This window comes from Vanacampus margaritifer, chromosome 9 (assembly GCF_051991255.1).
Source record: "Vanacampus margaritifer isolate UIUO_Vmar chromosome 9, RoL_Vmar_1.0, whole genome shotgun sequence".
NCBI lineage: Eukaryota > Metazoa > Chordata > Actinopteri > Syngnathiformes > Syngnathidae > Vanacampus > Vanacampus margaritifer.
In genome coordinates, this window is record NC_135440.1 from 19,806,880 (window position 1) to 19,831,193 (window position 24,314).

Below are 24,314 nucleotides of genomic sequence, written 5' to 3' on the forward strand. Positions count from 1 at the left end.
TACTTATAAGTTTAATTTATTTTAAATTATTATATTTTTACATTTCGAATGTCTGTTGTTTTGTATTTTAATTAATATCCTATTTTATTAATTATTTGTATATTTTCAAATTCACCATTGTGTTCTATTTTTACATTATTATATGTATGTATGAATTTTATGGTGTCTATTCTTAAATTTTACATTCCATATATACTATTCAATTCACATTCTACCATATCAGGGTTTTTTTTTTTTACTTGCATGAATTGTATTTATTTATTTTTTTGAACGTTTTTCATTTTCAATTATGGCAGCATTTGAGCATTTTCTTGACGTTCCTTGTCCCAAAATCAGTTGCGGTGCAGCCGAGCACCACTTGAGGGCAGCCTGACAACATCTAAAGTTCTCAGAAGTCCTTCACCCCTCCCCAAGCCCCCTCCCAACACCCACCCTGCATCCCTGCGTGTGAGTATAAAGCATCCTCTCCACACTGACGCGCTCATGTACAAACCGCGCAGCATCACCTCTGAACGCAACATCCATCCAACCCCCTACCAAGAAGACCCTCACCACCATCATCATCATTTGACCTCGGGACACCCCCACCCCGCTCACTCGGGCCGTGCACTTTATTTCAAGTTGGGTCAGCAGGAGATTTTGGGAAGGGGGGGCTTTTTTTTCCCCACATCAGAGAGGACGACGGCTGGGCTGGCGCTCGGCGGTCAAAACATGCCGACCACATGGTGCTGCTGGGCTGTGCTGCTGTCACTCATCTCTCTGGTGAGCAATTACCGCATGTTAACTCCGATTTGCTCCCATTGGTAGTCATCTTTTTGCAACATTTTGCTTCAAACGGAGTCACGCTGAGGTCCTTTTGGTTGAAGAAAACCAGATCAGACTTGAAATAATCAATGTGTTCTGCTCCGATATGTATTTTTCTAGAAGCTAGCTTTGATAACGTTGATTTAAATTGAAGAAAAATGCATCAACATTTAAATAATCTGCAAAAAAAAAATCCCTTAAATAGAATTAGCAAGCTTGAATTTAATTGAAGACAAATGATAGTAACTTATAGACTTGCAATTAGGTTTTGGACACAAATAAAGGACTGGTGTGTAATTTTTCCAAAGGTAATGCTAACCTAGCCTTGACAATTTTAAGTGAGAAAAGAAGACATAACGAATTAGGATGAATTGTCTTTACACTATTATAGGATTAATATGTGTTTTTCCCATAGATAATGCTAAGATGACTGTGACAGCAAAAAAAAGTGTCATTTTGGACACACTTAAATGTCTTATGTGTAGTGTCCCCACAACAAATGCTAAAATTATGAAGACCATTTTTTCCCCCCCCCTGAGGCTAATGCTATGATGGCTGTGATAGCATTTTAATCGAGGAAAAACATATTCAAAATTGAAATAATTGAGTTTCTGACAGCATTAAAAGACAAATGTGTCGTTTTTTGGATGCTAAAGCTAACCTATCTGTGATTTTAAAAATAAGAATAAATAATCTGACTTTTACTAATCAGATTTTGGACATTAAAGGTCCAATGTGTAGTTTTGCTCAGCTAGCTGTAATAACTTTGATTTTAACAGAGCAAACAAATAGACTTCTATTAATCAGGTTTTCTGATATCAGTAAAGGTCCAATGTGGTCCAAAGCTAATGCTAAGCTAATTGTGATAACTTTGGTTTTTAATTGAAGAAAAATAAATTAAACTTCAAAGTACATTTTGGACCTCATTAAATGACCACAGTTTAGATTTTGCGTGAATAAATGCTAAATTAGCTTTGATAACGTTTATTCAGGAAAAACAAACAATACTTGAACTAAACAAGTTTATTGACATCATTAAAATGTCCTGTGTGTCGTTTTATCAGCTGTGATAACGTAAATTTCAATTGACAAATAACTAATTAAGCTTCAACTAATCATGACAAAATTAAAGCTCCAATATGTCGTCCTCTTGCAGCTAATGCTAAGCTAACTTTTCTTTTATGTGCCGCAGTAAAGTGGCATTAACAGAGTTCAACGACACCTCACATCTTCAATGCATGATCTTTTTTTGTGCATCCCTTAACGACACTCCAAAACCTAAAACCTTTTGTGCAGGTTTTACTGTATATCATTCGTGAAAGTCTTATTGCTAGACATAAACCCAAATTAATTAAAGTATAACAATCTTAACAGGGTGACTAAACGCCAAGTGGGGAAGCTCATCTTTTAGTAACTAAGAATCCTCAACTCTTAAAAAAACCTAAACCCTCACTTAGAGACCGCAAACCTTTCAGAAATGTATCCCTCAATGCAAACCCTAAAACCTTAGTAGAAACCCTGAAACTCAAAGCGGTCGTTTCCTAAACCAATAAAGGAACTCCTTAAACTTTATTAGGTGGCTGAAAGCTGGCATAAACGTAAACATTCACTCTGAGAGAATGTCACTAACCACTAAAACTTAAGTGGAGACGTTTTGCGGAAAACTTGCACTGTTGGAGTCCTTAACTTCTTAGTGGAGGGTCTTAAACTTCAGTCATGTCAATATTTTTAGGACAGTCAAGGACCTAAAACCTTTGTGAAAGTCATAAACCCCTTAGACACGGATATGGTGAACTAGATAAATTTTCATTTCTATTACACCCAAACACTTACTTGAGGACCGGAACCATTCATGGAAGCTCCGAGAAATTTCATGTAAGTCCTTAGTTGAAGTCCTAAATCCTAAGTAGAAGTACGAAAACCATAGCGGAAGTACAACACATTGCAAAACCTAAACCTAAAAAAATCACTCCCGATCACAAACATACTTGACAGTCGTTACTGCAATCAGCATAAAAGAATGTACTGAAATAAATCAACATGATTGTAGAGTCTACATTGTCCAACAGTATCATCAAAGATTTTCAGTTTTGCTGCGGGAAAAAAAAAAACAGCCTCAGCGAGAGAAAGTAAAAAAGAAAAAAAAAAGTGTCTGTCTTGACGGTTTGTGACAAGCCAATTGCTTTAATCCCGCGTGAGCCGGTAACCTCGCCACCCCGCCATCCCGCCGTCCCGCCTGCTCTGAACGCGTCAACAAAGCAATCGGCGGAGAACAGCGGCCGTAATCCGCGTAAAAACTTCACTTAAAAAGCTCCCGCGGCGTTATCAGTGTTTAATTTGCATAGTGATGGAAAGAAGTCAATTACTATTAATTATTCTCTACAACTTCATTCCCATTATCCAATTGAATTTGCCGTCTTGAAAAGCATAAACTCAATTTCACAGCTGGCTAAACTCGCTAATCATTTAACCCCCCCCCCCCCCCCCACAACCGTACATGCCGCCGCCCTCCTTTAATGCCACACGCCGCCGCGAAAAACTCATTGATTGCCGCATCCTAAACTCCCTAAGAAGTGGCGCCAAGTCAGGACCAACCGACGCTTGCCGTTTCTCAAAATGAAGAACGCAAAGTACGGCCTCATAACACACACACATCACATGTTCCCGTGATGATCACGTTCCCCCCCACGGGAACCTCCCAAACCTCTTTGAAGCTGGTGTGGAAAAAGTCTGATTATGCATTTTCTCCCGTGGCTACCTAAAAAAAAAAGGGAGGCTAGTTTCTCGGTCCTCATCTTCAAACCGGTTCCACTCGCGTATCATGAGTGTGAGGTCACGCTGGCAATTGTGCCCCCGACTCCTCTGGAGATAAGGCACGTCCACCTGTGATTTCCTGACACTCTGATTTGTCATCATCTCTGACGCCCTCGGGTAGCACTTTGATACAACAGCTACACCCAAACACTTAGTGGGGGGCCTGCAAGCTCCTGCAAACTGAGTGGAACTCTCTCGAAATTCAGTAAGTCTCTAAACATTAGCAGGGGGACCGAAACCCTTAATGGAATCGTCTAAAACCTTAGTGGTTTTGGGTGGACAAAACGTTAGTAGGGGTTCTAACGCCTTTGGAGTAAAAACATTTATGGCATTCTCCAAAGTCTCAGTAGGAGTCCTAAAACAATCTGATGAGTTCTATAACCTTTGTATGAATTCATGGAAGCCCCCCTAAAACCCTCTGGTACTCGCCAAAGCCTTAGTGGAAGTCCCTAAAACGTTAGTGGGGGACAAAAACCCTTAATGAAAGTCCCTAATACCTTATCAGAGGGACCTAAAACATTAATGGAATCGTCTAAAACCTTTGTGGTTTTGGGTAGACAAAACTTTAGTAGGGGTTCTAACATTTATGGCATTCTCCAAAGTCTCATTAGGAGTCCTAAAACATTATTAGGAGTCTAAAAACAATGGTGGAACTCCGCAACCTTACTAGGAGTTCTAAACCTTGAATGGAAACTCCTCAAACCTTCTGGAACTCCCCCAAAGCCTTAGTCTCAGTAGGAGTCCTAAAACAATCTGATGAGTTCTATAACCTTTGTAGGAGTTAATGGAAGCCCCCCTAAAACCCTCTGGTACTCGCCAAAGCCTTAGTGGAAGTCCTAAAACGTTAGTGGCGGACAAAAACCCTTAACGAAAGTCCCTAACACCTTATCAGGGGGACCTAAACCATTAATGGAATCGTCTAAAACCTTCGTGGTTTTGGGTGGACAAAACGTTAGTAGGGGTTCTAACGCCTTTGGAGTAAAAACATTTATGGCATTCTCCAAAGTCTCAGTAGGAGTCCTAAAACAATCTGATGAGTTCTATAACCTTTGTAGGAGTTAATGGAAGCCCCCCTAAAACCCTCTGGTATTCGCCAAAGCCTTAGTGGAAGTCCCTAAAACGTTAGTGGGGGACAAAAACCCTTAACGAAAGTCCCGAACACCTTATCAGGGGGACCTAAACCATTAATGGAATCGTCTAAAACCTTTGTGGTTTTGGGTAGACAAAACTTTAGTAGGGGTTCTAACATTTATGGCATTCTCCAAAGTCTCATTAGGAGTCCTAAAACATTATTAGGAGTCTAAAAACAATGGTGGAACTCCGCAACCTTACTAGGAGTTCTAAACCTTGAATGGAAACTCCTCAAACCTTCTGGAACTCCCCCAAAGCCTTAGTCTCAGTAGGAGTCCTAAAACCTAAGAAGTCATAAAACGTTTCTGGAACTGCCCAAAGCCTTAATAGAGGCCCTAAAAACTTCTTCTTTTTTATGAGTCCTAAAACTTTACTTAGGTACTAAAACCCTTGATGAAATCCCTTAAAACCTCATTTGGGGGGCTGAGCTAAACCCTTAATGGTAGCCCCTAAAAATCTCTGTGATACTTAATGCCTTGGACCCTTTTAGAAGTCCAACCTCAGTTGGCAAACAAAATCTTTAATTGAAGTCCGTAAACTAAACCTCTGAGGAACTTCCCAAAGATTAACTAGAAGTTCTTTAACCTTAGCTGTGAATGAAACCATTTAATAGAAGCCCTCAAACCCTAGTACAGGGATAGGCAACCCTAGTCCTTGAGAACCACTATCCCGTCTGTTTTCCGTGTCTCCCTCCTCCAGCACAGCTGACTCAATTGATCAGCTAAACAGCAAGTTCTGTAGAAGCCTTAGTAGAACTCTTAATGAGTGCGTTGGGAAAGAAAATTTGAAATGGGACTTCCTAAAACCTTTGAGGAACACAAAATAGAATTAAACAATTTATATTTAAACACCAAAATATTCAAACAAACCATATCATTTTGTCTACTAGAAGTCTACTAGCTTAATGCTAACAACAAGGCTAACAGAAGCTAGCATAGATGTTATGGTAATTATAAAACCGTCAAACACTCGCACACTCTAAATTCAGACTTGACTGGATAACGTAACGGCCGCTCACCTGTTTTCTAGGTTTAACCATGTGATGTTCGCACTGTGATGTCATTTTCAGTCGACAGTAAGTAGCAAAATGGCCGCCGACGGATGAAAACGGGTGGATTATTCTGCTTAATTCATATTCCACAAATGCGATATTAATCAGTATGGTGACTTATTTTCAATCTAATTAAACATTTGCCAAATGTGATGTCAACATAGTATCGTATAGTCTACTAGCTTAATGCTAACAACAAGGCTAACAGAAGCTAGCATAGATGTTATTTATGGTCATTATAAACCGTCAAACACTCGCACACTCTAAATTTAGACTTGACTTGATAACGTAACGACCGCTCACCTGTTTTCTAGGTTTAATCATGTGATGTTCGCACTGTGATGTCATTTTCAGTCGACAGTAAGTAGCAAAATGGCCGCCAACGGATGAAAACGGGTGGATTTTTATGCTTAATTCATATTCCACAAATGCGATATTAATCAGTACGATGACTTCTTTTCAATCTAATTAAACATTTGCCAAATGTGATGTCAACATAGTATCGTATAGTCTACTAGCTTAATGCTAACAACAAGGCTAACAGAAGCTAGCATAGATGTTATGGTCATTATAAACCGTCAAACACTCGCACACTCTAAATTCAGACTTGACTGGATAACGTAACGACCGCTCACCTGTTTTCTAGGTTTAATCATGTGATGTCATTTTCAGTCGACGGTAAGTAGCAAAATGGCCGCCGACGGATGAAAACGGGTGGATTATTCTGCTTAATTCATATTCCACAAATGCGCTATTAATCAGTACGATGACTTCTTTTCAATCTAATTAAACATTTGCCAAATGTGATGTCAACATAGTATCGTATACAATATAGGAGTCCGTAAATATTGCGGCATGGAGGAGTTTGCCGGCTTATCTGCGCTCCATTCACACCCATTTCCAATCGCACTCACTTGCACTGCAGCATTGAGGCCAATGAAAAGTGACACACACACTCTGTCTTGCGCATCCCAGTACTTCTATTCAAGATGGTGCGTGTGTGAGTGCGTGTGCGTCGGGGGTCTATATAGAATGTGGCGGCACTTGTTTATCTTGAAAGCACGGCGGCGTACGTGAGTTATCTCCCGGCTCGGCGGCGCGCAGATAGCGTTGAGTTTGTCCAACAAGCAGCCAGGACTTCTGCGTGCGCGTGTGCGTTATCTGCTCTTGTCCCGCCCGCCCGCCCGGGATGCCGCCACACTACTGGAAAAACCTGGAATATTAATAAAGCAGCCTTAAATAGACTTTCTGCTGGTAAACGTGGCTGCGTTAAATGTAAATGCAAATGAAGTGTCCAAAGCCTTGAGCAATAAAATGTTCCATTGCAGCGATAACGACACTTTTTATTGCGAGGGACATTGACTTCTTTTTTCTTTTCTTTTTTACAGCGTGTGAGAAATGCAATTAAAAAAAGAGAGGGAGGACTCAAATGCAAAGCTAAACACAGAATGCTTTACGATAAAACTAATGAACATCATTGCGCTCATTCGCTGTTTAAATTCAAGTTAAAGTTTCCTGATGGCTCAATGTGACCCGCTTTGTTTTGTTAGCAAAAATACAATAATGCATATATGGCCAAGAGTATAAATCTTATCCAATTGATGTTTCAAATGGGTCAATTTGACTTGCAGCATGACATGGTGATGGCAAATATGAGTGTAAGTTTTCAAATTCAATATTTAAATGACTTGAGCTCGGTCACATATTTCATGATTTTAAATGCTAAATTGACAAGACTGAGTTGACTGACACAAATAAAATTATTCTGCAAAATATGTCCATGAATTCAAGTGCAATTGAGTTGGTTAACACAAGTCAAATTTGCTTAAAATATTTGCATAAAGTAAGGAGGAGTTATTTCCATGACTTATTGGGTTAACTTGGGCAAAATTATGCCACATATTTGCCTAAATTTCAAGTTTTTAATGCTAAATTGACAGGACTGAGTTGGTTATGATAGACCTTAACCCAAGAAAGAAAGAAAAAAAAATCAATCATTTTGCATACATTTGTGAATTTAAATGCTAAATTTAAACTCACGTGGGTGGTTAACACAAGTTAAAAATAATAATAATAATAATTTGCATAAATTTGATTGTGCCAGGTTACATAATTCTGCAAAATATGTCCATACATTTAAAGGCCAGATTTAAAATTAAAAAAAGATTTAAACATTAATTAATTGATTGATTAATTAATGAAAGAGAATGCAATTAATGAAAAGGTAATAAAATGAAAAAAATATTATTAATTTGTAATTAATTTTAAATTATAAAAAAAAACCTTAACCCAAGAAAGAAAGAAAAAAAATCTATCATTTTGCATACATTTGTGAATTTAAATGCTAAATTTAAACTCACGTGGGTGGTTAACACAAGTTAAAAATAATAATAACAATAATTTGCATAAATTTGATTGTGCCAGGTTACATAATTCTGCAAAATATGTGCATACATTTAAAGGCCAGATTTAAAATTAAAAAAGATTTAAACATTAATTAATTGATTGATTAATTAATGAAAGAGAATGCAATTAATGAAAAGGTAATAAAATGAAAAAATGATTATTAATTTGTAATTAATTTTAAATTATAAAAAAAAATTCAACAAATTGAAAATATAAAAACAGTCAAATAGCTGCGTAAATTTCAGATTTTTAAGGCAACAATAAATACAGAACAGGATTGAGATAAAAATAATTCCATAAAATATTTATATACATTAACATGCTTAATCAAGTGAGTTGGTTAGCAAGATGAATGAAAGCACACTTGATTGTCAGAACTGGTTCAATGGGAACACTTTCAACCAAATCAAATCTCGTCTTGATATGAAATCCTCCATTGGTGTGCTTCGACAACGCGTGCATCAGCATCACGAAATCAGGAATGCGCGCCACGTGGTGTTTTCCTTTGAGGTCGTTTGCGTGACAGATGATCGTTTGCGAGTCTCCTGGCGGATAACTGATGATGTTTCCCGCCGTCACCATCAATATTATTTCTGCCACTCGTCTTTGTCACTTGTGGCCGATAAAACAACTTTTTCTCGCCGTCACGTACGCGCGACTCACAATGGCTAACAAGACACTTCGAGACTTTTTACAAGAAATACTACTAAAGTTTTACAAATGATCTGTTTCACATCCAAATGGTTGTTATTGTAAAACATTTTCAACTTAAAAAAAACACAGTTATAAAGGTGAGGTCAAGTCAAAAAAAATATTTTTAATAATGTGTTCTATGCGGCCTCACGCGTGTAAATTCTGATTAATATCGCATTTGTGGATTATCAATTAAGGTGCAAAATCCCATTTGCCATCTCAGGGCGGCCATTTTGCCACTTGCTGTCGACTGAAAATGACATCATGGTCATTTGACATTCGCTAACGAAGACATTAGGCAGTGTGATGTCATTTTCTGTTGACAGCAGATGGCAAAATGGCCGCCCTTTGAGATGGATTAAACAGGTGGATGTTTCTTTTTAATTCATATTCCTCAATTGCAACGTTAATCAGAATGCCGTGTTTAGGCTAACGGGGCGCTTAGATCATATTGCTGTAAAGAACATTTTTGATGTGGCTTCCTCTTTAACTCATTCGCTGCCATTGACGGCTATAGATGTCAAAAATTCATTTCAACTATTTCTATTAGTTAAATTTTTTTTCCCATTTTTTCCATTTTTGTTAACAAGTATGAAAAAATAGATTTTTTTTTATTGTACATTTAGAACAGATATAAAATGTGTGATTAATTGTGAGTTAACTAGTGAAGTCATGCGATTAATTCTAATTACAAATTTTTCAAATCTGTAAAATTATCGAATGAACAATACTGAGCTCTCCAGAAAAAAAAGGAAAAAAATATATAATTACAAATTTTAATCACCTGACGCCCCAAAATTTTAATAATGTTTTCGCTTTTTTTTTTTTATTCATTCACTGCCATTGACGGCTATAAAAGTAAAAAAAATAATTTAAACTATTTCTATTAGTTAAAAAAAAAAATCCCACTTGTTAACAAGAGTATGAAAACCTAGAATTTTTTTATTGTACATTTAGAACAGATATAAAATTTGTGATTAATTGTGACTAGTGAAGTCATGCGATTAATTACAATTAAAAATGTTAATCTCCTGTTGCCCCTAATTTTTAATAATCTTTTTTTTAATGATTTTATGGCAATAAATAAGTTAATAGTTAAAATATTCTTTTAATCAGTGTTAACTTTATTGACAAAGACGTAATACAACGATTATTAACTACACATCAATCTTCCAAAAGTCCTAAAACAACAAAACAACAACAAAATAACACTATCGACATCTTGAAAATTGGCAATATATCAACTTTTGTGTACAATAAACACTTTTGCACTTTTGCTTACTGCCCCCGCTGGCCAGGAGGAACCACTGCGGCATCATTAAACCAAAGCGATCAATACATCCCCAGGCCTGGCAAAGTCATCTCGGTGCGACTGCTGACCTTTACACAGCAGCACGCAATCACCTTCAGGCACACACACACACACACACACATTCTAATCTCCCAGTTGGGATTACAGGTTGGCGCTGTAATCCACCGCGCGATTGTGCCGCTAATCCTGTCAGGTGTGCTTCTACACGCCAGCTAATTACGTGTCGCCCAGACACACAGGAAGAGGAAGAACGCGCAGGTGTGACAGCGCATCGGGTGAAATCCCATCCCTGTTTTTCAGGGACATTCTCCCGCACAACTTCTGAGTCCTTTTGGCAGCCATCTTGTGTGTATGCGCGTGTCAAAGTGAGTGTGTGCGTGTTCATGTGTAAAGCAGCTTCCTGACATCCCTTCATGTGACGGCAGCGCCTCTGTTGAGACTTAACCCACTTAGCTGAGAAGCTTCCGGAATCACTTTTATGACTCGGAATAGAAAACGACATCAAACTCCATTTGAAGTACAACTTTTTTTTCTTCTTTTTTTTTTTTAAACCAATGGTGGATGGTCAGGGTCAGCAGACACTATCAGAAGCGTCATACAACCTAAATTCTAATAATTGTTTCATGGAATTGTGTTTATTCACTCCTAACAGTCTTGTTTTCATTTGATAGAATTTCTTGGCTGGACTGCTTCCAGTGCTCGATTTTTTTTTCTTGTCCAATAAGATTTTAGGCTCTCAATCGGAATGTTATTTTTCACAATCACATGTTAAATTCACCTCAGAGGGCCAGCTATCTTAATTGCAAACATTAACATTAAAAAAATTTGGTGTAGTTAATAAATCTCTCATTTATATTGGGTGTAATTCCATTGTCCACCACTGGATGGAGGCACACTTGTTGAGTTTAATTTGGAATTTGAACGAAAAAGAACAAAACAGGAAGTATTTCAGCACAGGCTAGTTTTTGCTGAAAATTAATAAATGTCATCCTTTATAATCCTGTTTTTTACGCCTACGGAAAGCAATGGCTGTAAATTCATTTTATAACGACCATCTTTGGCCATGTTTATTGATATGTGAGATCATTATTTTTGCTATTTTGGAAAAACAGTATTTTTTTTACTGTAAACACAATTGAGGGATTGGTACACTGTTTGTTCAATATTTTTGTATTGTCCATTGCTCTTCCTCTCTGTGAATATATTATTTATTTATTTATTTGTTTGTTTTTTTATGTGTTTAAATGTGTTTGCATTATTTTAAAAGTGAGTTTAGAGACCTTAAAAAAATAAATGTCCTAAACGCTATGAAAACATCCCTAGGGAAGATTTCTCTACAGCTCTAATATATATATATATTCAAATGTCTTTTTTCCATTTAATTAGGAAAGCTATGCCTTTTTCGGGTGGGGGGTATAAATGTTTACTTTGTAAGGCGGCGCATAGAGTGTGTATGAAATCACACGTCGTCACTTTAATGTAAAAAATGAAGGAGAGTCCACTTTGCAGCTGCTTGCTCGGCATTTTGTAAGACGCCACTTGGTTGAACTTGTCCATCCTTAAGGAGCTTTACGTCAAGGCGTAATGGCGACCATAAATCCCGCGCGGGAAGTCCGGGCCGACGCCTGCTGCTGAATTTATCTTCAGATAATACATCATGGCGGCCAACGCGTGTTAGACAAAAGCCGCGCTTCATTAACGCCGTTTAACTGCGCCGCTGAGCCACAAAACATTCCAATTCATACCTCATCTCATCTTGTCAGTGCAAATATTTTACTCTTAAAAAGTCCTGCGGTGACTTCTTTTAAAAAAAAAAAAAAGATCTATGCACGTTTTTACCACGACAATCGGCTCGTCCATCACCGTGTTCTCTTCAAAAACAACCGGAGGCCATCTTTCTCCAAAAGTCCGAGTGCACAAAGCCGCCGCGTCCTTCGCGGGGAAAGATCATTCACGACCTCACACAATGCAAGTCGGCCACGTGAAAGAAGACCTTATTTTCACTCTATTGATCGGCTCGGCCAAGATACAAAAAAAACGGCGAAGGCTACGCTCAGATGGATCTGCTGTCACGTAGCGGCGAGGGTCTCGTCGCATAGCTGGCGCTGTCATTCGCGGGATTGTTGGAGATGACTCATCCATCATCGGGGGGGGGGCACGTTCAACGGGCGGGTGAGGGAGAAGGGGGGGCGGGAAGGCGCTCCGTCTTGATTTAGACGACACGCCAAAGACGTTTGGCGCTCCGTACGCGTCGGTGGCGAACATCAGCGCTTTGTGGAACGGGTGATGATGGACGGCGAGAACGTGTGCTGACGGAGGAAGCTCCAACGTCAAGCTGCTGTCATGCTTGTGAGATATGTATATATATATATATATATATATATATATATATATATATATATATATATATATATATATATATATTAGGGGTGGAAATTTTTGAATATTGTGCGATTCGATTCAGAATCGATTTTCGATTAAGAACGATTTTTAATTCGCAATGATTTGATTGACAATGATTTTTGCTTCAATTCATAGATGTTCAAGGAATCGTAATGATCTACTCCAGTCTGCCTCGCTAATGCTAATTAGCGCGCTAATCGCACCACTTTTATCACTCAAAAAAACATCTCCACGCTGCAAAAAAAACTACTTCTATTGGAATAACTTGATCATGACTTTTTCCTTCTACTCTCTAATGTGGCTACAATTTAACAGTGTATCAGACCGCGTGGAACCACACTGCCCCTCAGTGGCCAAACCGGGTACAACATGAACAGCGCTCCCAATAAAGGCACACACAAAGAAAAGGGAAGACAGTATAAAATAATTTAAATAAAATAGATTTTGGGGCATTTAAAATCGATTCTGAATCGTACTAAATATATATATATATATATATATATATATATATATATATATATATATATATATATATATATATATTAGCTCTTTGACTGCCAAAAACGTTAAATAACGTTTAGTAAAATCCTAAGGAGGAGTGCCAAAGACGTTAAAAGACGTTTGTTTCAAAACAGAGGTGAAACTAACCATTTTCTATTGTTGATTACTCAAAAACGGAATAAGGTAGAAACAAACTTTTTTTTTCTGATGAAAGATGACAGTCCAATCTTTCATTTGGTAGTATGTTTGTTTCCATAGTCCAAACACATAATTTTCTGTGGACCTTGAAAGATCAGTCAAAATGCTTAAATCGGCTGGCACCCACGGCATCCCTTTTCTGAAAACGTCTGGCAGTCAAAGAGTTAGGGGTGTGCCAAAAAATTGATTCTCATAAGAATCACGATTCTCATTTAGTATGATATATATATATATATATATATATATATATATATATATATATATATATATATATATATATATATACATATATGTGCACAAATCAGTGGCGACTCAAATGAAGTGGCGAATGAGTATTTCCAGATTTGAGTCACATTGTGTCATTTGTGTCCAATTACTTGGATCTTGGCGTTGAAAATTGACATTCATCTTTGTCATCCAGGTGCTCGGAGCTGACTCGAGATCAGCCAACGGCGACAAATCCAAGGTGAAAACCTACTGGTCCGCTAGTAGCAAGGCAGCTCAGACTTGGTCGGTCAGCCGCCTTCTGGCCCACACGCTGGACGGCAAGGACAACTTCACCTCGGTGGACCTGGACTTCCACATGGAGGAGGATTTGGACTCGGACTCCAAGCAGTGGACCTGGCTCTCCAACGCTTCCGTGTCTTCGGCCCCAGGGGGGCGCTCACGGGCCAAGAGGAGGCCGATCGTGAAGACGGGCAAGTTCAAGAAGATGTTCGGATGGGGCGATTTCCACTCCAACATCAAGACGGTCAAGTTGAACCTGCTCATCACCGGCAAGATCGTCGATCACGGCAACGGTACAGTAGCTCGGGCTTTTTTCTTTTCTTTTTTTTTACATGGCATTCCTGATTCACTCCATGAACGAACTGGGCGAGATCTTTTCCACGCCTCCCTTAAAAAATATATTTGATGCATACAAACCCCAATTCCAATGAAAAGTAGGGTTGTTATGTAAAATGTAAATACAAATAAAACATAATCATTTGCAAATCATTTTCAATTGAATAGTCTACAAAGACAAGAGATTCCATGTTCACACGGATAAACTGTTTTTTCTTATTTTATTTTTTGCAAATATTCACTTTTTGACATGGGCAAGTTTACTACTGTGTTGCATCATCTGTCCTTTTAAAAACACAAAATAAGTGGGAACTAATGTCACTAATTCAGTTGAAGTCTCCTTTGTCGTATTTTGCGGGTCTGGACTGCTGGCGTGCCAGTCTAAGTACTCACACTATTTTACTACGAAGCCACGCTATTGTAACACGTGCAGAATGTGGCTTGACATTTGTAAGTCGACCCCCCTCAAAAAATTCTTGACAATCATATATTCAATGCAGCCCCACTAGTCTAAATATGGTATTCTGGTTAATATTGCGTTAGTATGAGTTAAGCAGCAAAAGTGGCCATCTTGCCACTTGCTGAGTGAAAATGACATCATTGTTGCATATGTCTCTGGTAACAACCAATCACAGCTCAGCTTTAGAAAACAGGTGACCTGTGATTGGTCGTTGCCTTAGCTAACTGTGATGTCATCTTCAGCCGACGGCAAGGGGCAAAATGGCCGCCCCCTGAGATGAATAAAAACGGCTGGATTTGGCTGCATAACTCATATTAGACTAATTTAATATTAACTAATTCACTGCCATTGACGGCTATAGACGTCAAAAATTCATTTTAACTTGTTTTTTAGTTTCACTTTTTTTTTCATTTGTTAAGAGTATGAAAACCTAGAAAAAATAAGTATTGTACATATAGAACAGATGTAAAATTTGTGATTAAATTTGAGTTTAAATAATTAAGTAATCAAACAAAAAAGAAAATATTATTTAAAAAATTTGGGCCGTCAGACGATTAAATGTTGTAATTGTAATTAATCGCTGACTTCAATAGTAAACTCACGATTAATCACAAATTTTATATGAATTCTAAACGTGCAATACATTTTTTTCTAGATTTTCATACTCTTGTTAACAAAAGTGGAAAAAAAAATGTTAAACTAATAGAAATAGTTCAAATGAATTTTTGACATCTATAGCCGTCAATGGCAGTGAATGAGTTGATCAGAATGTCACGTTTAAACTAGTGAGGTCACATATAACAATATGAAATGTGGACTCATCAGACCGCGGCATACTTTCTTGGTGTTGCTGATCTGTGGCTTTCACTTTGCGTGGTAGAATTTTAACTTACATATGTAGATGTAGGGACAAACTGTGACTGACTCTAATTTTTGTGAACCCGAGTTCATGTGGCCGTGTACTTCTTGTCTTTATAGTGCCTTCAATTGAATTCGCTTTTTATTGACATTTGACACAAGATCCCAAAGTCATCAGAATTGAACTCCGTTCCTTATTTGCAGGTACCTTCAGCGTCTACTTCCGACACAACTCCACCGGGCAGGGCAACGTGTCGGTAGGGCTCGTACCTCCCACCAAGGCAGTGGAGTTCCACGTGCAACACCACCACCACCACCAGCAGCAGAACCACCATCAGCAGGAGCTGCGGATCCAGCAGCAGACGGCGGTGGAGAGCAAGGAGAGCAAGCTGTTCAACTGCCGCGTGGAGTACGAGAAGGTGGAACGCGGCACCCGAAACTCGCTGTGCGCCCACGACCCGTCTCAGAGTTGCCCTCAGGACCAGACCCAAAGCCACGTCTCCTGGCTGTGCTCCAAACCCTTCAAAGTCATCTGCATCTTCATCACCTTCCACAGCACCGACTACAAGCTGGTGCAGAAAGTCTGCCCCGACTACAATTACCACAGCGACACGCCCTACACGCCCACCGGTTGACACGGACGCAAAGACGGGGCGTTCAGGGACGCTTGGACAACTCCCGCAAAGTGAATCGTGTAAATACCCCGGACGCCACCGACAAGGTTTTTCTTTTTTGTTTTGTTTGTCATCTGTAGCTTTTTACGACTTAATCGCAGACGCCAATCAGATGCCGGCAATCAGTCGGCGGCGCTTGAGAGGAAATTTTGATTTACGGCGATCCGCTCTTCATCGTGGGAGTTACGTAGCAGATCCGCTCGTGATGATTCAAAGTCTGCGCTATAGGGAGACCGTGAAGTATTCCTTTGCAGCCGTTCCAACTCTCACGCTGTAAAAAAAATTAAAATAAAATAAAATGGGGGGCTACTATTTTATCACATTATTTTGAAGAAACAAAAACACTACAAATAAAAGCATGATAGCTACAAGCTATTTATTTGTCACCCCAGTTGAACTTACTGTAAAACTGACACACAAAATAAAACAATCAAATTAGCATTGTTTTTTTTTTAAACCACACCTTATCATTTCAGCTAACAAAAGTCCACTAGCTTAATGCTAACATATAAAGTGAAACACAGTGAGCTAACAGAAATTAGCTTAGATGTTACCTTCAAACAACGCATTAGCCTAATAGCATAATTGCTGTACAGTACTCATTTTTTAACAGTTGATTGTTACCAAATAAATAAAAACCTAACCCTAAACCAAATCATTGAACAATGTCGGTCCATCCTGAAATTTGACCCAAAAGCTGGTGAGTGGGTCGCGGACAGCTAGTAAAAGTTTTTTTGTGTTTTGTTTTCAGAACAGAACTCTCACATTTAGTCATTTCTCACTTAATAAAAGAAGCTAAAGTGCAATGTGCCACTTACAAGTGCACATTTTCAGTAAAATAGACATCGTTAGCTAATTTAATGTAGCCTAGCCCATTGCTAGTTCGAACAAATTGTAATCACTCATCCCGTTGAATATAGACATTAAACAAAGCTAATAAAATAAACACAAGCACATATTCTCACGCCACCTGTTTGACGACGAATCACTCAAGTGGCTAACGGATTAGCCAGTTACCAGCCAGCTAATGCTACACTCTGATTCGCTGAGTGCCATGTCACTCAATAGTATATAATAAAAAATAATAATAATAATTTGTCGTAATTAAAGAATCTTTTTCAGACCAATTGTCTACTGAGCGAATGAACCATCTGCACCCCCCCCTCTTTATGCAACACCCTTAAGATGCCAGAAGAGGCCCTCAAAGCACTGGCTCATAGGAAAGTAGTAATCTGTATTATTACAGTTTGTAAAGGCCACATACACTTCAGCGTCTTTGTATTTTTTCCATATCAAACCATTTGTAAGACATTTATTTTTGAACGCTAATGTTGATATAAGGATGTTAATTGTTTTGGGGGGTTAAAGGGAAAGTCAACCCCCGCCCACTACCCCCACCCCACTCCCCCAAAAAGTTTTTCGTGGGGTTGAGTTCCCCAATTGGCAATTATAAACAATTGGGTGGGTATCCATTTTTTTCACGACCTTTCAGGGGTTCGCTGTTCTTGTTCTATGTTGCAAGGTGTCACATAAAAAAAAACGTGTTTATTGTGTGTCATGTGTTTAAAGGACCCCCTTAACCAATCACATCCAGTGATGGAATAAAATGTACATTCAAAAAAATTTGAGATGCAGATTATTTCTTCACGTGTGTGTCCAAAAATCTCAAAGATAGAAGCCGAGCCGACACTCCGGAATCTGACCCTTGTGTGGTGGAGGGGGGGGGGGGGGGGAATCACGCACCGTGATGAAAAGAAAGTGAGACAACATCTTCTCCACTTCCTGTATGTATTATTTTGCATTTTCTGCTCCTTTTTGTGTGTGTAACTTAAAAAAAAAAAAGTTTCAGGCTAAAGGAGAAAATGAGCATGAACGATGATCCACATCAAAGGTAAAATTCTCGTCTTGTCTAACATTAACAGCAGTCACGTATTTTTGTGCATACGAGGCAATTATTGATGATCAAATGTTACTTTAAATAATTTATTCAAGATTAAACACTATTTTCTGGAGAAGAATTGTGCCTTTTTTTTTTTGAAAATTTATTCTAAAAAAAATGCATTCATTCTACTCTCCTTTTTTCTTTTAAAAAATATTTTAAAACATTTGGTTGGAATTTTAATTTCCTACATGTTTTTCCTTAGAATATGAATGAATGAAAAAGTATAATTTTTTTCTAGATTTTTTTTTCTAGATTCTTTTGGTAAAAATACAATTGCTAATACTTTTTTAATACAACTTTTCTTGTATAAATACTCTAACTAATAACTATATTTCATGAAAAAAATACGACTTTGTGAGAATTAATATTTTAATCATGCACAAAAACATTTTTTTCTAGAAATAAGTCAATTCCTCGAAATGTGCTGTGTGTGCGAAAAAAATTCAAAATTCTCAAGTGAACTCGTCAGACCACAGCACACTTTGCCACTTTGTGTCAGTCTATCTCAGAATTCTCATGAGATTAATGCTTAAAAACAACAACTTTTTTTCCTAAAAATAATAATAATAAAAGTGAAATTTTACTGCATAATTTAGTCTTTGAAATTGATTTCATGTAAATAATAATTTTTAAATTCTTGATAATAAACCTGAAGTAGTGCCCCAATTGTGTTGTAGCTACTGTATCCGCACCATATAATGATAATTAAGACTTAGTCTATTCTTTTCTATTCTCTATTCAGTCAAATTATAAAATTTTCTTGGAAAATTAGATCATTTATTTTATGCTGTTGAAGAAGAGGAAGAGAAAGAAGAGAAATTTATGTGTGGTTGTACGTGGAATTAGCATAGTGAGTAAATAATGTGAACAACCAGCAGGGGGCGCTGACAACACCTCCTGAACAGTCAGCATGCGATTGACTGCCTATTAAGCATAATGGCTATTAAAGCTTGGTTATTACACTAACACTTGACTCCACGTGAAGCTTTTGGAAGGAAATGAGCTTGCTGATGATAAGCAGACTGAAAACGTGAACTAGAAAACTTAACGTGGCCGCTTCTCGCCATTTCCTCCCATGACGCCGGGTTGGCTCCTGAAGGACGAGGCAACACAAAGAAAAAATTTACGACGCCGAGGAACAAAGCTTGAAGCGGCCCGCTCGTAAATTGCCTGCATTTTTTTTTCTCTCCCCTCAGCAACGGAGACTGGATGACGAATGCCCGCCGACTTTTATTTTCACCGCTTTCCGTCTTCTCGTCGGAGCCTCGTTAACGCCAATATGGAACCCGCGTGACGCTCCTCGCGTTGCTAAATTATACGCGAAGCTTCATTCGCGGACGTTTTTGAGCCCCTTTTATTTAAATTATCCTACTTTATTGTTTATCTACTATTATTTTATTGATTTATTTGGAATGCCAGTAGTCAGTACGTACAGTAGCTTAAGAACCGACTGGCAAAAAAACAACATTGTTTGTTTGGAACCTGGTTGGAGAATAGAGAGTTAACATCAATAACAAAGGATGAAAAAAACATCTGGTTGGGAAACCTACTGTATGTTTAAATAGAGAGAAAAGACAGGAAAAAAAACAAGAAAAAAAATTCCCTTATTTGTTGTTAAAAAAAGAGTCTACCTTGAACGAGTTGTTAACTTTTTGTTTTTTTTCCTCACTCAACTTTGTGCATATTTCCTGCTTGGGAATGATGAAAAGGTCCAAATGGTCCACACAGGACGGTGACTACCACAATAAATAAGACAAAGCACCTCGCTGACAGACCGCACCTTTGGGAGACAATTATCACCTCGTTGGACCACATTTCACTTTTTTTTTCTTTCTTTTTTTTTCTTTTCAAGTCTGCTAACTCTTCAAACTTTCCGATGACAAACTTGTGCAAATGACGGGGGAAAAAAGGTCAGAGTGATAAAATGAATTTCTACTTTGCCCCGAGCCTGCTGCTTAAAAAACATTTGATGCTAATCAGTTAGTGTTGACTGTAAGGCTTTTTTTTTTTTTTGCTTTGCTAAAATCAATTAGCGCAACTTTGACTTGATGCTTTGATTACACCTGTCAATCATCTGCGTTGTTTATTTTTACGCTGTTGTGTTTTGAAGTTCACTTCAATGGTAAATCTAATTAAAGCTGTAGTCATTACGGTTTCGGCAAACTTCCGCCGTCATGTTACAGCTACACTCAATGACACACTAAAAATATATATTTTTAGTTTAACATCGTCATCTGTCTCGTATATATGCTTCAAATTTTATCGCAATCGGATCAAATCTCGAGATTCACCCTAAAATGGCCGCTTCAAATCAAAATGGCTGACTTTTTTTTTTTTTTGTCTTTTCAGACCTGGCTTCTTTCGACTTTTTTGTGAGTCTATGTTGCTATGCCGAACTGGATTTGGGAGGGAATTTAAAAAATTTAATCTGAATCCTGAAGACTACTAGTCATATTAGCTCATTCACTGCCATAAATTAATTTAAAAAAATTTAAAAAAAATTTTTTTTAAATTAGGGGCGATTCAAATTTTTTATTGTAATTAATCGCATGACTTCACTAGTTAACTCACGATTAATCACAAATTTTACATCTGTTCTTAATGTGCAATAAAAAAAATCTAGGTTTTCATATTCTTGCTAACAAAAGTGGGGAAAAAATGTTAAACTAATAGAAATAGTTCAAATGAATTTTTGACGTTTATAGCCGTCAATGGCAGTGAATGAGTTAGCGGTCAGTCAATTATGTTAGCACAACTTAGCGTTGAGTGAGTAGTCAGTCAGTCGTGCTAGTGGTAGTAGTCAGTCTTGTTAGCAGTCAGTTGCGTTAGCAGTCCGTTGTGTTAGCAGTCACTCACTCATGTTTAATCAGTCCTGTTAGCTGTCAGCCATTTTATTAAGACCAGTTATGTTTTTTTCATGGTTAGTCAGTCACATCAGAAATCAAGTCGAGTTAGTGGTCAGAAAAGTGTTAGCGGTCAATTAGTCATGTTAGTTGTCAGTCAGACGTGTTAGCAGCCATTTTGCGACTTTTGTAGCGTCTTTCAACTTCAAAGCAAGACTATAAATAAAAGTCCTGTTCAGTTTTCTGAGGTCTATGATGTCTTACCCGGTTGGGCCGGCGCTCGCTGCCTGATTAATGTAGTGTGAGGTGTCAGAAATGGCAGAGAGCATCATGGGAGTTGTGGGTGACAAGCGGCAGCTGTAGGAATAAACAGACGACTTAGCGCTGGCCTTTTGGCAAGCGGCACGTGGAGGGAAGGTGGGTGCGGGTTGACATTTAGCGGGATTAGAAAAAGTTCCTCCGCGCTGGCGTTAGGGGTTGCTCAGCATCGCAATCGCAATCTTTTGCGCCGTGACCTCCAAACAAGTGAACAAACTTTGCTTAAGCATAAGCTATATGAGAAGTTAGCATAAGCTATATAAGAATACAAGGAGCCACGTTTGGTGGTAAAAGGGACGCCGCCAAAGTTGTTGTTAGAGTTGTAATAACATAAAACGAGTTGATTTTCCTCACATTCTCACCACCCATGAAATTAAACAAATTTAAATATTTGTAAAAATCTGATTCGTTAATTAATCAACAAAACAGGCTGGTAGTTGCAACTCTAATCTAATTTGTGATTTCGACTTATTAAATCAGAATTGTTAATATTAATTAATTTTTAATTTTTAATTAATATAAATTGATAGACTATTTTATTGTATTTGACTAGATTTGTGACTTTTTGTTGTTGTTAAGGCAGTTTTTTTTTAAATATATTGCTATGCTACTTGCTAGTGTACCTAAATGAACTGTCATGTGTGTACTTGCTGCCAGTGGTGTTTTTTTTTTTTTTTTTTTAATTAATTGCACTAATTGGCGTCCTCCACTCATATCAGGTAAAACTGCAGAATTCATTAACCTTTGTCATTTTAATTGCTTTGGGGGCATCCCTGCTGTGAGATGAAAGCAGCACACAAGTATACACACATGCACACACACACTCACACAAACGAAACATCTTATTAAAGTGGGAAAACGCGTTACAACGTCGTTAACGTGCAGAATTTTTTCGCGGAGAAAACAAGTGTCGGTAAACATTCACAACCGCACGTTGCACTTTTATCTATTCTGTTAGTACGAAGTCATCAAGTACAAATACCTCAATGCCTGTTTTGATCTACTGCTTAAAACCCGAAGTAACAATCATAATGCTATTATAAATTCTTGCTGTTTATTTTTATTGTATTTATTTGTTATTTTTAATCTTTTTTTTAAACAATCTGCTGTATGCTGTGCCTCCATATTTCTTTATTATATAAATGGCAGACATTGCAACACTCGTCATATTTTTTTGCGACTTTTTTACCAGGCTGACAAATGCTCTTTCGCACCTGGTCCACATGTTGGGAAGAACGCTTCTTCTGCTTTATCGTCTTTTTCTGTGTCGTAGTCAACATTATCATGAAGCAGCTGCCACAATAATGAGTTTTGTGTGTTTGTTCAAAACAATATTTATTTGACGTGAATTTTCATTATCAGTTAATGAGATGATTACAATTCCGCTAATGAGGCCAGAAGAGCGCGTGTTAGACCGAATGCGCTGCAAAGCTTTTAAATGTCACTTACAACGAACAGCGCCCAAGAAAAGTCTATTAAAAAAAATATTTATCAAGCATTGGCAGATGCTGTCGTTGAGTTCAAAATCAAATGATGTACTCAATTAAATCAAGTGTCAAACTTTGATGTCATGCTCTGGTACATTAGAATGTTTTTTTTTTTTTTGTGGGGGGGTCATAAGCTCAAACCAAAATGGCTGACTTCCTGTTCAAATTTGGGCATGGATCATTGAGATTTTTCGTGCATGTTGTTATGATACACACGTTTACCCAATTTTGTGTCGATAATTGAAACTGGTGTCTGTATAGAGAACTTTCTAATAAACTACCAACCCAGAAATTCACCCCGAAATGGCTGCTGCAAACCAAAATGGCCGACTTCCTGTTTCGTGTTATGTCAGACAGGTTCACCCAATTTTGTGTTTGTTGATGGTTGATGCAGGTGCTCAGTGTTCATCAAATGTTAAGGCAAAAAAAGCTTCAAAATTGAACTAGCCACAAAGTTATTGTTATACAAAATAACTTTTCATTTGGGTGCGACGGTATCTGAAGCTAACTTTGTGTCGCTAGCAACATTAGCATAGCACCGTAAAGCTATAAAAAAAAAACGTATAAATAATTTTGTAGAGCTGACATTTCAAACGTGGCGTTCTGAAGCATTTTGATACGCACGCTGTCGACTTGTCCGCCCGCTGGCTATTTGTGTGCTGTCGACGCTAAGCTAACGCTAATCCCCATCTCAGCTGACACAGCACAGCCATCTCTGTAGTGTGTGTGCGCGTGTGTTTGTGTGTGGTCACAAGAAAAAGCCTGTATATGTTATCTTAGCTGGTCTTAACACAGATTACACTCTCCATTTAAAAAAACAAATACTTATGTTTGATTTATGTATTTAAACATCATGTTTAGCAGTCATCATGTTGTATTGTGTAAGTAACTTTTGACCGTAGCAAATGCTGCTAATATATGAGGATTATGGAGGATTTGAGATCTAATACAAAAGATTAAACTTTAATCTTGTTTTCCGGCAAACAGTCATGAGAAAGCGTTCTGTTATTGGGGGAGCCCTGCTTGATTAATAAAGTTGTGGAATATTTCTTTTTTTACGGTACAATGTTGTGCCACAATGAATATCATACCACAACGTTATGCTATTTTTTTATTTTTTTATTTAATTTTTTTCTGGAGAGCTCAGTATTGTTCATTCGGTAATTTTACCGATTTGACATGTCATCATCATTGCTCTCTCTCTTTTTAAATTTAAAAAAATAAAAAATTATATTTTGTTTCTGGGTGAGTATGTGCATGTGCGTGTGTGCGTGCGTGTGTGTGTGTATTCATTAGTTCACCTAAAACCTATTAAAAAATCCCATACCGTTCACCTAAACCGAACACAGCCAGAGCCGAGAGGCCGTCAGGAGACCCGAGGAAGGACCAAAGAAAAGAAAGGAAAGTGAAATCCAGCACCGACCAGACACCACCCACCGGGCCACCAAGCAGAGTCCTTCATCAACCCCACAACGTTATGCTATTTAAGCTACAACATTAAGCTACAAGGTTACATTACAATATTATGCTACAATGTTACGCCATAAGGCTAATTATTATGTTACTCGAAGATGTT

General features: G+C 38.0%; 1 protein-coding gene across 1 annotated transcript; it reads left to right on the forward strand.

The window, feature by feature from the left end:
* Positions 1-468: 468 nt before the first annotated feature.
* Positions 469-17,840, forward strand: LOC144057803 (neurexophilin-1-like). Its single transcript, XM_077575718.1, has 3 exons — positions 469-762; positions 13,735-14,113; positions 15,679-17,840. Exons 1-3 carry the CDS (start codon positions 484-486, stop codon positions 16,107-16,109), a joined length of 1,089 nt encoding a protein of 362 aa, XP_077431844.1. The 5' UTR covers positions 469-483; the 3' UTR covers positions 16,110-17,840.
* The last annotated feature ends 6,474 nt before the right edge of the window (positions 17,841-24,314 follow it).